At 43.5% G+C, this 13,395-nt stretch overlaps 2 protein-coding genes across 2 annotated transcripts in view; one reads left to right on the top strand and one right to left on the bottom strand.

Annotated features, from left to right (window-relative positions):
* Window positions 1-604: 604 nt before the first annotated feature.
* rnf214 (ring finger protein 214) lies at window positions 605-6,888 on the bottom strand. Its single transcript, XM_034091789.2, has 6 exons — window positions 6,498-6,888; window positions 5,012-5,241; window positions 4,807-4,940; window positions 3,552-3,780; window positions 2,986-3,195; window positions 605-1,731 (listed from the first exon to the last, which is right to left on the bottom strand). Exons 1-6 carry the CDS (start codon window positions 6,652-6,654, stop codon window positions 928-930), a joined length of 1,764 nt encoding a protein of 587 aa, XP_033947680.1. The 5' UTR covers window positions 6,655-6,888; the 3' UTR covers window positions 605-927.
* An 867-nt stretch (window positions 6,889-7,755) lies between these two features.
* Window positions 7,756-13,395, top strand: part of snx2 (sorting nexin 2) — a 44,849-nt gene continuing 39,209 nt past the window's right edge. Inside the window, exon 1 of the mRNA XM_034090483.2 lies at window positions 7,756-8,032. Within this exon, the coding sequence (XP_033946374.1) occupies window positions 7,934-8,032 (99 nt within the window). The 5' untranslated portion in view covers window positions 7,756-7,933. The remainder of the gene's footprint in view (window positions 8,033-13,395) is intronic.

Genomic DNA, 13,395 nt, shown 5'->3' on the forward strand with positions numbered 1-13,395 from the left:
AGCTGGGTGTTCTCCGATAAGGGGCCAGGAGGAAACAAAGTTAGTGATTACTGGTTCCATGTTGATTTAATTCAATACAAATTGTTGGGGGAACGTACTGGTTACTTTGCAGCACGGACATTTCCCCCAAAACACATTTAGACGCGATCGCAACACAGAAGTATCTTTCAAATTCCATCATATTTAAGACCTTTCTTATTTTCTTCGTCATATTTAAGACCTTAAATTCAGATTATCAAATGTAAGACTTTTTAAGACCCCGCGGGAACCCTGTCTGTTAAAGTTAAAGTCCTGCATTAAAAAAATGCAGGATTAAAAAAACAGTATTATGATCAAAATATAGTGAAAGTAGCGACAGTAAAAGTACAGATTGGTCCATTTCAGAATAATATATACGATATGTTTTAAAATGATTGATCATTAAAGTGTTCTCAAAGCTGGTAAAGGTGCAGCTAGTTTGAATGACTTTGTATACTGCAGGGTAGCTTGAATCCAGTACTGCACAAAATAAATGTGATAAACATGATGGCATTATAAATCAACTTGTCATAGTTAAGCCTGGATAAAAAACCTCCACGCTTACATTCACAAAAATGGTTGAGTATTAAGAGATTACATTTTTATTTATTCTTTCATCATAAATTATCAGAATTGCAACTTATTCAATATCAGACAACTTTATTTTGGCAAACTTCTTGTTTAGCTGCATGATAATAACAACATGGCAGTGAAATATTGAGAAGATTGTTATTGTTAATCATAAAAACAAAAATATTGAAAAGAATATCAGTTTTCTAACAACGTTGCGGTCACATGATAAATTAAATCAATTCTTTAATTAACTTCTTTGCAGCTTGTACCCTAGAAAAAGACACATCTGTTGGACATTAAAAGCTTATTTTTGGAATGTTTTTAAGTGTTTCTCCGTCACTTCCCGGGGCAGAAGGGGCAGGAGTTGTTCTTGCTGGACTGCAGCCACACACGGATGCAGTCTCTGTGGATGGTGTGGCTGCAGCCCAGGGGGTGCCGGCTCTCTGGGTCCACGTGGTTCTGGCACACCAGGCAAGGCTTCAGCGGTCCGGCAGCCTGACCCCCGTCTGCCGCTCTTTGCGGGGGGGGTGTCGGCCTCTGGATGGGGCCCGGGGGTGCGGGCCGGCTGATGGGCCCCGGGGCCGACCTCTCGTTCTGCACCAGCTTGAAGCCCACCTGCTCGATGACCTCTTCCATGGACATGCCGGCCAGCGTGCCGCGGGAGCTCTTCACCTGTTGGAGCAGCGACGTCAGCTGAGCCCTGTTGCATTGTGGGTAGCGAGCCCCAAGCTTCTCGAGGACCTTGTCGAGTTTACCGGCAGGGGCGGAGGTGGCAGCGGTGCCGGGGGGAGGCGGAGATGGAACTGCAGGATGGACAGGCTGAACGGGAGGGGACGGAGAGAGACTGGGAGGGGGGGTCACCCTCATCTGAGCTCTGATGTGGGGCTGGAAGTGAGGCGGGGGCAGGTAGACAGGCTGGTGCATGGGTGGGAGGGAAGGCTGGAACTGGTGTGGGTGAGGGGGTGGGGGGTGGTTGTAGCGGTGGCGGAACTGGGGATGGGGAGGAAGTTGGAACGGTTGCTGGTAAAAGTGTGGGTGTCTCTGGGGAGGGAAGGGTCGAATCACTGGGATTGGAGGAGGAGGGGGCATGAACTGGGGGCGGACCAGGGACTGCATCACCTGGTTAAATCTCAGGTCAGCCTGCAGGAAGAAAGAAGAGTTAGCTATAAGTCAAGGTTCAAGGCTTTACTGCCATGTGCACATTAGCTACAGTGTAGATATGGCAATGACAAACTTAAAGGGGACCTATCATGCAAAATGCACCTTTGTACGTCTTTTATACATGAATATGTGTCCCCGGTGTGTCAGGGAACTCACCAAGTGTCAGAAAACACAACCCTCTCTCTTTTCCTCCATACCCAAATCTCAAAAAATGGGGCTGCAACGGATCTGATACAGACTGATACAGATTTGAAAATGCTCTGACGTCAGGAACGAGGAGCTCCGCCTATATGGGCAACTCTCCACCTATCAGGGGAATGTGGGGTTGGGCCACGGCCGGCCATTGCCGCTCGAAAGCGCTGGAGACGCTGTAGTACATATGCCAGGCCTGTAAGTGGCGCTGTAGTCTGCCACAAAAGCAGCGAAGAAGACTTCCCGCGCATGGTTGCCCTTCTGTTTATTCTCCGCTGTGGCTTTTTTTCTCCCTCCCTGAGGCAAGCTTTTGCGCCTGTAATTCAATGCAATCCCTCCCTCACTGTAATTCTCTCCGGTAGTCCACCAGCAGATGACAAACATCCACCTCTCCGCCTCTTCCAAGGAACGAGGGGACCGTGCGGCAGAGTTTCAGTTAGATTTTTTTTCGCCGGTCAACATGTCCGTTAAAGTTGACATTTTCCGGACAAAATTAGAAAAGTGCCGGTCAAAGGTCTTCTTTGTTATTTATTGAGCTTTAAAACAAATGAATAACGACTCTATATAATAATATAAGAATAAAACACGGAGGAAGGAGATCTTTTTTTCTCTCCCTCTTCTGACAGCCCAGCAGCTGATCTCAAAGCACGCTCCCCTCTCCTGAAGGGGGGCGTGGTCAGCTGCAGCTAATTTGCATTAAAGCTACGTCACAGAATCAGCCCTTGCAAAAACAGGGCTGGAAAGAGCAAATAGAGCGAAATGAGGCATGGCTAAAATGCAGGATCTGTTTGGTATTTTGAAAAAAATATATATTTATATACTTTATTTAGGTATGGCCCTACAATATATTGTTCAAATATAGCATGATAGGTCCACTTTAAGTCACAGGCTCCTCCAACAAATACAATTGAAATAGTGAGTCAGTCAGTAAACATTTAAACTCTGACCCGAGGGACCAAAACTTTAAAGAAGAGCGGCTCTCCACCTTGAGTATAAATATAGCTCCCCTTATAGATATCCTTTTGGTGGGGGGTGTCTTACCATAGGGACCTGGGGCAGTGACAGCACGTTGATCCTGGGGAGGGTCTCTAGCTCCCGGCCCTGCTGCAGCTGCTGCAGAACCTCCTGGAAGCGTCCCTGGAGCTCCGCCTGGTTCCTCCGCACCAGCCCTTCCTTCTTCTCCCACTTCTGCCTCTCCTGAGGGTACTGCTGCGGGAACTCCGCCCTGAGCGTGTTCAGGTACTGGCCCACCTGGGACAGGTCGCCACAGGGTCAACATTGGAACGTCGGGGTCTGGTCATAGTCTAGTTTCCAGCAATGTGAACCCGTAAATGTTGAGAACCCCAAAATGTATGATAGAAATGTAAAGTAGTGGGTCTCCAGCACATGGAAACTGGCGGATGCTAACTTGTATATGTTGGGCATATAGGCTATAATGCTATTTAACGCAAATATGCTAATCGTGCAAATTGCCCAACATATGCAAGTTAGCATCCGCCAGTTTCTATGTGTTTTTCTATCAAAAAACATTTGTGTACTCAACATTTCCAGGTTCAGAATATGAGCTGGCAAATAGACAGTATCATTCTGAGTTCTGAAGTCCGTACCTCCCTCAGCCAGCCCTCAATGCGGGCCATGGCGACCTCCCTCTGCTTCTCCACGGCGGAGATCTCGTCCTGCAGGGCCAGCAGCTCGGCCTCCTGCGCCTCCTTACTCCCCTGCTCCATCTCCTGCCGCAGCTCGTCCAGCTCCTCCTGCCACCTCCGCTGCTCCTCGCTCTGGTCCTCCATGAGAGCCGCCAGCTTGATCTCGTTTTCCTCCAGCTCCTTGGCCAGCCTGGAGAGGAGAAGGAGTGTGTTCAACAATATTATCCATGTATTTGTTGATTTAGATGCAACTGACACAGAACAGTTTTTTAACAGTCTGACATCAATACAATAGGATTTTTTTATTTTCCCCAACTGGTTTTACTTGTCTTGCAAATCTATACAAACCACATAATTAACCTAATAACATATCAGTGGCTTATTTTCAACACTAGTATAGTGGTACATTATTGAGAACTGAAAATTGCATCTGGTCAAAAAACTTTCTTACGTAGCCAAGATGGGGGCGGGGGTGGCTAAGTCCATGGGGGTGGCTAAGTCCATAGGGACTTGGCTTGGCAACTGGGAGGTCACCAGTTCAAGTCCCGGAAAGACCAAGTGCTACCGAGGTGTCCCTGAGCAAGGCATCGTTTCCTACACTGCTCCCCGGGCGGCGTACATAATGGCAGCCCACTGCTCCTAACACTAGGGTGGGTCAAATGCAGAGACCTCCCGGGCGCTGTACAATAGCTGCCCACTGCTCCAGGTACTAGACTCCTGGTACTAGGAAGGGTTAAAAGCAGAGAACACATGTCACTGTGTGTGCTGTGTGCTCTGCATGTGTGACCATTAAAGAGGGGTTCATCCCTCCCAATATTATTATTATGGCTTTCATGGAGTGTGAGAAGTGTCCAGCATTCCACACCCAACTTTTCGTCATTGATAGAGCACTGGTTAATTACAAATATTATTTTAAAACATGCCCTTTGGTGGATGATGTGTTTGACAAATTACAGGGGATGCATGAGCATATTCAAAAAGAGATGGTGAAAATAATTGAATTGGTACATTTGGCTGCTGCGTTGTTAGAATAGAGTTCGGCTAACCAGCAAGCGGTTCCTGATCTGCTTTAATCTTATTTTGAAATGTTCTGGGTGGACTGGACTCCATCAGTCTGGTTAAATCCCTGTGCTGTATCCGCCCAATGATAGGGAACCGCTTCATGATTTCGACTCATTTGACAAAAAAAGAAATCTTCGGTCTTCTTGGTATTTACCTGTTTCTCTCCTCCTCTGCTCTGTTCTTCTCTGAGGTCATTTCCTGTTTCTTGGATAGGAAGTTCTTCCTGGTGGCCTTGGAGTTGTTCAGCTGCAGTTTAACTCGCAGAGACTCCAGTTTGTCCAGAAGAGCCTGGAAACAAAGTCACAGTGTGATGGAGGAACAGCTTGTGTTTTAACTTTTAAACAGTGTGAGGGTCTCACCTGGTGCTGCCGGGTGGCCTCCTCCTTCCTCCTCTGCACCTGTTGCTTCTGTTTCTCATGCGCCACCCCCTCCTCGCCCTGCTGCTTCTTCATGTTGTCGTACTGTTCCGTGAGGCTGGAGCTGTAATCCAACATGGCCGCCACCTGACTCTCCCAGTCCGTGTCCGTGTTGACGCCCACCTCTTCGGTCATATTCTCCGTCTGCACTGACTGCACTTTTTGCAGCAGGTCTGGGAAAGGAAAGGAAACCAGTAAATAAGAGGGTCAAAAACTGTAAACAATGCGAAGCATAGTATTAAGAGACAAGAACAGGCCGCATCACATTAAGACTCATATTAACATTCTATACATTTGTTGATGTTATATTAATTTCTTTTAATCTGAGTCTAAATGTGTCATATATTTTATAAACTCGCATATGGGAAGCATTTTGCTTGGCAAGCCCAGTCTGCTCTGATTGGTTAGCTGGCCTGCTCTGCTTTTATAATGTGTTGGAGCACTAGCCAATACAAGCATGAGTGTTGCATCGTGATGTCACTGTGTTATAGAGGTAAACAAACAAGTCTACTGGAGGCCTTTCAGGCAGGGGGGGGGGGGGGGGGGGGGGGAGGAGGAGAGTGTGTGGGAGAGAATCTTTGAAATGTTAGCCTTTGCAGACAATTTACAAGCACACAAACGTATATGACACACTACAGGAACGGGAAATCCAAGAAAAGCATAACCTTTTTAAATGCAACAACATATCCTGTATTGCACAATACTCGACTGACTTCCTGTTTGATTCTGAGATAAATTACAGATAACTTACTTCTCAGGCAAGCTTGTGTCTCTTACATGTTAATAGCAAGAAAGCAGTTCAAACCTATTAAAAGTTAGATATCATATCAGTAGAATGGTCCTTAGAACACATACACAATTACTGTACTGGAGTACTTAAATCTTCTCTTTCTAAGCCACTTTCTAAGTCTACCTTACAACATGAAAATATATATGTCCAATTAATAATTTTCGTTGTCAATCTTTAAAAAACATTTTTTTTAAAGAGTCAAAAGTAATTTTCCATGTTAAAATATGGATTAGGGTGAGGACTTTATTGGACCCTTTGTAGATTTCACATGCTTGGTATCAGTTACTATAGTACACTAGATATATATATATATATATATATATTAAGATTATCTTTACATTTGACAGCAGCATAGTAAAGTGAAGAACACATCAATGCATCAATAGTTATTATGAAATAATGTAATACAGAGTATTTTAAACTGGGCCATTCTGCATAATGAGTAAATTAATTAATTAATAGTAAAAAAGTATTTCCATACTGTGGAAATAACGTTACTACTTTTACTGTAGTAAAGTAAAACAGGAGTAGTTCTTCCACAACTGTTTTTACTATTGACAGAGTACATCAAGTGTGGTGCAGTATTTTAGTACGTCCTCCACCACTGTCCCTCCCTTTATAAACCCGTAATGATGTTACCTTCCACTGTCATGTTTGCTAACGCTAGCTCCAGGTCTTCGTCTTCCTCCTCTTCCTCCTCCTCTTCCTCCTCCTCCTCGGTTAGATGCATCGTTAGATGTCGAACTCTTGGCTCTTCCTCTGACGGCATGCTAGCAATCTTCTCGCTAGCAGCCATACTGTATGAAATGAAACTTAAACCTTGCTCGTTAAGATGTTTAACAGCTCTGGCAGCTAATATGCTAGCTAGCAGCGACAGTGGCAACACTTAGCACATAAAGACTTTCTTTAAAATGTATTTTTAAGCGATATAAGCTGTTTACAAACTCCAGTTTACACTTGCCGCCATTGACATCCGAAACACACGGAAATAACTGCGTGTCGTTAAATGTGGTCCGGCTGCAATGTCACAAAGATCGTCTATTGATAAAACATTTTTTTTTTCTGCAGAAAACTTTATTAAACAGAACAGGGAAAAGTCAGCAGAAAAAAAGTCAAAATAAGTAAGTGCTATCATGCACCGTGTAAATACTCTTATACAAGTGAAAGGCCTGCTTTGAAAACTTACTTCAATAAAGTAGCCTTAGTAATGGGAAATGTAGGGTCAATGTAGTTAATGCAAAATAAATGTGTGACTGTAGTGAAGTACGTATTCCGGATTGGACATACATAATAGAACTTAAGAAAAATATAGCCTATTTAAGGTCTAGGGATGTTCACACATTTTCTCATCAATTTCAGATTTGACTATTTTAAAATTTTCTTTTTGTATTAACTTCTATTTTATGTGCAATTACATAACTCCATAACGCTTTCCTTTATTCATCTACTATTTTAATCGTTTTATTTGGTGTGTAACTACTCATTTAATTAATATTATTTTTTGGATCTATTGCAATAGTAACGTTTTTTTTTATAAATTGTTTAGTTTAATTGGATTGTTGTCTACTGAATATTTAGTTGTTCTGCTCAGTTTGTGTGCTTATCATTTTTACAATTAAATTATCTTATTTTTATTTCATTTTTGTTATTGTTGTAGATCTGGGGAGGAGCGTTGTATAAGCCAGGGACTAAATTATACATCTGTGAAAAACTTTTAAAACAAATACAAAAATAGCCAAGTAATTACGAGATTTGAGATGCTCTTAATCAAAAGTATTGTGTGAATTTATAAAATGTAAAGTTCCCCTAAGGTCAGCGTCAAACTGGCGGTGACAGGAAAGAGCTGCAGAGTGAGACCTCTTCTCCTTCTTATCGTCTCTGACTCCCGTCCATGCTCCCATCAGGACTCCTGTTAGTCACATGACAGAGCCGGGAAAACCTCTTGACTCCCCGCTCCTTCTCTCCTCCCCTCGCTCTGTCAGTCTACTGTTTTCTCGCTCTCTGTCTGTGTGTGTATGTGTGTGTCTGTTAGCTAGCTGTTAGCTATCGTCACAATCAACCGCAGGAACGACACCATGGCGGACACGGCCAGGGACCCTCCACCGGACCACACCGACTTCCATGAGCTGGAGGACGGGGAGGACCTGTTCCCGGAACCGACTTCCACTCTGGAGGTAAGGAGGAGGGGATGAAGGGAGGCCGAGGGGAGCTTTGGCAGGCAGGGCGTGATGCTTCCAGCTGACAACAGATGAAAACTTAAGAGGGGGGTGAGCAGTCAGGAGGAGAGCTTTTAAAACGGGTCATTTTTTAATAGGGTTTGGCGTGTGAGTGGTTTTTCTATCCCTGCACTGTCATCATTCAGCATACAGACGTTTAAACAGTACTGAAAATGATGTTTTTAACAACACTAACGGTGGCCTTCAAAGCCACCGTTACGGGAGCCCAGGAGGGTCATATTTGCGCGGAGAGAAACGCAGAATAGGTGTGTTTGCCCCACCGTCATGTGACTGTCACGCAGGTGTGGGTGATGCATTCAGGGCAACCTGCAAAAACGGAAAATAACACTTCAGCAAAACTAAAAGTTCCTTTTCTTGTGTTGTTGAACTAATTAAAACAGTGCTTGAAGTTGTAAAGTTATTGCATCATAATGTAATGCCGGAGGCAATGTTAGGATGACTATTAATCTGATAAATTGAAAGGAAAAAGACACTTAACAACATAATGTGTTTTGGACATTTTCAATAGTGTTCACTTATAAAACTAAACAAGAAATTGAATTAAAGTGAATACAACTAAGCACTACAGGCATGGTAGTTTTCCTTAAATGGATAACATTTGATCTATTATGAGTCATTGGCTTTGGAAATGTATAGAATATGGACATAAAACCTCAGGAGCATGATACAGCTTATCAGAAGCGATGATGAAACCTTGGATGAGGAAGATACTGTAGGAGAAAGAAGGTAAATATACGTCCTATTTGATGGCGTTAGAGCTAGCTAGCGTGCTCCCCTCCAGCTTCCTCTGTACCTCTTACAGATTCCCAGTAGGTAGCTGGTCTCTTCAGTGGACCACTGCTGCTTGTTAAGTTTTAGGTTTTCCATCGTTGTGTACAAACTGGATAAAACGCGGGCTTTTTGTTGTTGTTAGAGGTTGATCCCGCCCCTGCCCCTGCCTCCGACGTAAGCATGACATATGCGGTGCTTGCTTTCTAGACTGACAACTTTTTGGTGCTTGAAACTAACCGGATTCCGGAGCTTATGCCCCTTTCACACCAACGTGGTTCCAGGGCCGGTTCGGAGCTGGAGCTGGAGCTTGAAAAGCACAGTTTGATCCTGATTGTTAACCCATTTAATTCAACTAATTCGATTTTAATATTAGTATACAGACAAGGTACAAGAAAAATTAGTTAATGGAAAAAAACAACCCTCTCATAAATGATCCAATTTCATCAAATCTTAGAACTAAAGTTGTGATGCGCCAGTGAAAGATGGCTGCATTGTCTTTAGGCTCCTCTCCAACTTTCCCCTTTTTCGTATTTTTTTTTAGTGTTTATTGACTTTTTGCCGTTTGCTTTTAACATGGTTTGCAACATGCAAGCCGACCGCACCAACTCTGCTATACAATATAGCAGAGAGGAACTTCTTCACATCAGAAACTTTGTGGACAATAGCCCACCGACAGACAATGGAGATTCACCATGGCTACCTGTTGTCCTACCTGAGAGACGCAATAACTGGTGTACAGATGTCTGTGACAGACAAGAATAATCAATTCTAATGTCGATTGTGGTTGATTGTGCGTTGATCTGTTGGTAATGCCTCGGGGTTCCGGTGGGCATGTAAACAAATGCATAATGCTGCGCTATACTTTGAAAAACTCTTTGAAAAATTCCAGTCTGGTTTCCGCCAGGGCCACAGTACAGAAACTGCCTTAGTCAGGGTGACCAATGACCTGCTGATGACAGCTGACACCGGATCTCCATCTCTCCTCATCCTCCTGGATCTAACTGCAGCATTTGATACCGTCGACCATGACATCCTACTCCACCGTCTTCACACTACAATTGGACTCTCTGACTCTGCCTTAAACTGGTTCACCTCCTATCTCACCGGGAGGACTGAGCACGTCACCTTGGGAGCGGCTAAATCAAGAACTCACTCTGTGACTTGCGGTGTCCCCCAAGGATCAGTCCTTGGCCCCACCCTTTTCACCATATACATATCCCCCCTTGGTCGTGTCATCAGCCGGCATGGAATATCTTTCCATTGCTATGCTGATGACACACAACTCTACATCAGAGCAAACCCAACCCCCTCTGCACCTCTGCCATCATCCACAATAACCAGATGCCTGGAGGAGATAAAGGTGTGGATGAAGCACAACTTCCTCCAGCTAAACAGCTCCAAGACTGAAGCCATTCTTATTGGCACTCCACATCAGGTCTGTTCATCTGCCATCACCAGCATCACCTTCTCCGGTCAGAACATTCCACTCTCAACAACGGTTACCAATCTGGGAGTTAAAATGGATCCTCACCTGACCTTTGAGGCCCACATCAAGCAAATATGCAAGACCTCTTTCTACCACCTGAGAAATATTGCGAAACTCCGCCCCACACTCAGTCTGCCAGATGCTGAAAAGCTTGTCCACGCCTTTGTCTCCTCCAGGCTGGACTACTGTAACGCACTTCTCATTGGGATTCCTAGCAAGAACATCCAGAAGCTGCAATACATCCAAAACACAGCTGCTAGGATCCTGATGAGAGTGCGGAAGTACGAACACATCACACCCATCCTCAAATCACTGCACTGGCTCCCGGTCTCACTCAGGATTGACTACAAAATCACCCTCTTCACTCATCAGTGCATATATGGAAATGCTCCCTCCTACATCAAGGAATTGCTCACCCCACAAACCTCCACGAGGAACCTACGTTCAGTAAAGGCAAACCTCCTCATCCCACCAAGGACAAAACTGAAGACCATGGGAGACCGAGCCTTCTGCTCCGCTGCTCCGAGGTTGTGGAATGCCCTCCCAAGCCAGCTGAGGACACCACAGACTGTGGAGGCTTTCAAAAAAGGCCTAAAAACGCATCTTTTTAGAATAGCCTTTAACTAGATTTTTAAATCCCCCACATTATGCCATGCGGGCATGAATGTCACAGCTTTTATTATGTTGTTTTAATTGTTTTTTTTATTGTTTTGTTTCACCCTTTTTAATTTTTAATTTTGTAGCACTTTGAGTTTTGTTTACGCAAATGAAAAGTGCGCTTATAAATAAAATTTATTATTATTATTATTATACTTTGCGGCTTCACCCGGTTGCATAGCGACGCTTATTGTTTAGGTGTCTTTTAATAAGCAGGTAGTCATATCATTAGCTAGAACTAGCTAGATCTGATCGATATGGACATAAACGCGAGTAAAGTCTAATCTAACGGAAGAGAGAGATCAGCTGCTGCCGACGAGTCGACATGCAGCTCTGCATGATCACCTGCAGCGGTGAGCGGAACAAAACACACTTCAGGTTAGAATATCACATGTAGCTATTTTAATTACCTCTCAAACTACCTAAACTAGTTATAGATATGTTTAGTTTTACAGTCGGGTCACTCATTTCTGGATCCACGAGCTGCATGATACTGGCGGGCTGTCAGGAGAGGGAGAGAGCGCTCCGTTTGGCTGTATACCACCGGGTCACCGCGGCGCAGACGGACCCGCGGCGAAGGCGGACCCGGTGGAATACAGGGTCTACCGCGTTTAGGAACTGTTAAAAGAATAATCTAGATGCTTCAGTAATGAACAATTACAGGCCCATATCAAACCTGCCATTTCTAGGTAAAATCATTGAAAAAGTTGTTTTTCAACAGTTGAGTAATTTCTTGCATTTAAATAACTGTTTCGATGTGTTCCAGTCAGGCTTTCGTCCAGACCACAGCACTGAGACTGCTCTTGTAAAGGTCTTTAACGACATCCACTTAAACACAGACAGTGGCAGAACTTCAGTGTTAGTATTATTAGATCTCAGTGCTGCGTTTGACACTGTTGACCACAACATATTACTGAACCGACTGGAAAACTGGGTGGGACTTTCGGAAACAGTTCTAAATTGGTTTAAATCCTACTTAAAGGACAGAAACAACTTTGTTTCTATAGGTAAATACACATCTGAGTTGACAAATATGACATGTGAGGTTCCTCAAGGCTCCATCTTGGGGCCTCTTCTCTTTAACATCTACATGCTACCACTGGCTCAGATAATGAAGAACAACAAAATAAGTTACCATAGCTATGCAGATGACACACAAATGTACGTAACAATTTCACCAGGAGACTATGCTCCAATTCAAACACTGAGTAAGTGCATTGAACAAATCAATGACTGGATGTGTCAGAACTTTCTCCAATTAAACAAAGATAAAACTGAGGTAATGGTTTTTGGAGCCAAGGCAGAACGTTTAAAAGTTAGCGCTGAGCTTCAGTCTGCAATGTTCAAACCAACAGATAAAGCCAGAAATCTAGGTGTAGTCATGGACTCTGACCTGAGTTTCAACAGTCACATTAAAACAGTTACTAAATCAGCCTACTATCACCTAAAGAACATATCTAGGATTAAAAGACTAATGTCACAGCAGGATTTGGAAAAACTTGTCCATGCTTTTATCTTCAGTAGACTGGACTACTGTAATGGTGTCTTCACAGGTCTCACTAAAAAATCTATTAGAAAGCTGCAGCTGATTCAGAACGCCGCTGCTCGAGTCCTCACTAATACTAAGAAAGTGGATCACATCACTCCTGTTCTGAAGTCTTTACACTGGCTTCCTGTGTGTCAAAGAATAGATTTCAAAATATTGCTGCTGGTCTATAAAGCACTGAATGGTTTAGGCCCAAAATACATTACTGACCTCCTGCTAAACTATGAACCATCCAGATCTCTCAGGTCTTCAGGGACTGGTCAGCTTTCTGTCCCCAGAGTCAGAACTAAACATGGTAAAGCAGCGTTCAGTTATTATGCTCCAAATATCTGGAACAAACTCCCAGAAACCTGCAGGTCCGCTGCAACTCTGACTACTTTTAAATCCAGGCTGAAGACTTTTCTTTTTGTCGCTGCTTTTATTTGAACTATTCATATCTTAAACTGCACTGTAACTTTTATCCATGTACTTTTTCTTGTAATGTTTAATTGAACTATTTATATTTTAGACTGCACTGTAACTTTTATCCATGTATTTTTTCTTAATGTTTATTTGATTAGCTTTTCTTTTTTAATGCTTAATGTCTTTCATTTTTTTTGTTTTGTTTTGTAAAGCACTTTGAATTGCCTTGCGTTGAAAAGTGCTCTATAAATAAACTTGCCTTGCCTTGCCTTGCCTTGCCTTGCCTTAAGCAGAACCGTTAAGCAGAACATAAATTGTGTATTTTGTATGGGTACCCAGTACCCGGCATTTTCTTATCGGTTCTCATCTGGAACCGAGTTTCGGTTCCCAACCCTACCTGCTTTTTAGACCGACAACTTTTTGGTGCTTGAAACGAAC

This window comes from Pseudochaenichthys georgianus, chromosome 9, assembly GCF_902827115.2.
Source record: "Pseudochaenichthys georgianus chromosome 9, fPseGeo1.2, whole genome shotgun sequence".
Lineage (NCBI taxonomy): Eukaryota > Metazoa > Chordata > Actinopteri > Perciformes > Channichthyidae > Pseudochaenichthys > Pseudochaenichthys georgianus.

What these genes read in the sequence shown, in the direction of transcription:
- rnf214 (XM_034091789.2), bottom strand. Translation starts at nt 6,654, where the DNA reads ATGGCTGCTAGCGAGAAGATTGCTAGCATGCCGTCAGAGGAAGAGCCA. An exon ending in TTGAGGGCTGGCTGAGGGAG is followed by an intron (nt 3,196 to 3,551) that starts GTACGGACTTCA and finishes GACCTGTCCCAG; the next exon opens with GTGGGCCAGTACCTGAACAC. An exon ending in CACTGCCCCAGGTCCCTATG is followed by an intron (nt 1,732 to 2,985) that starts GTAAGACACCCC and finishes TTCTTCCTGCAG; the next exon opens with GCTGACCTGAGATTTAACCA.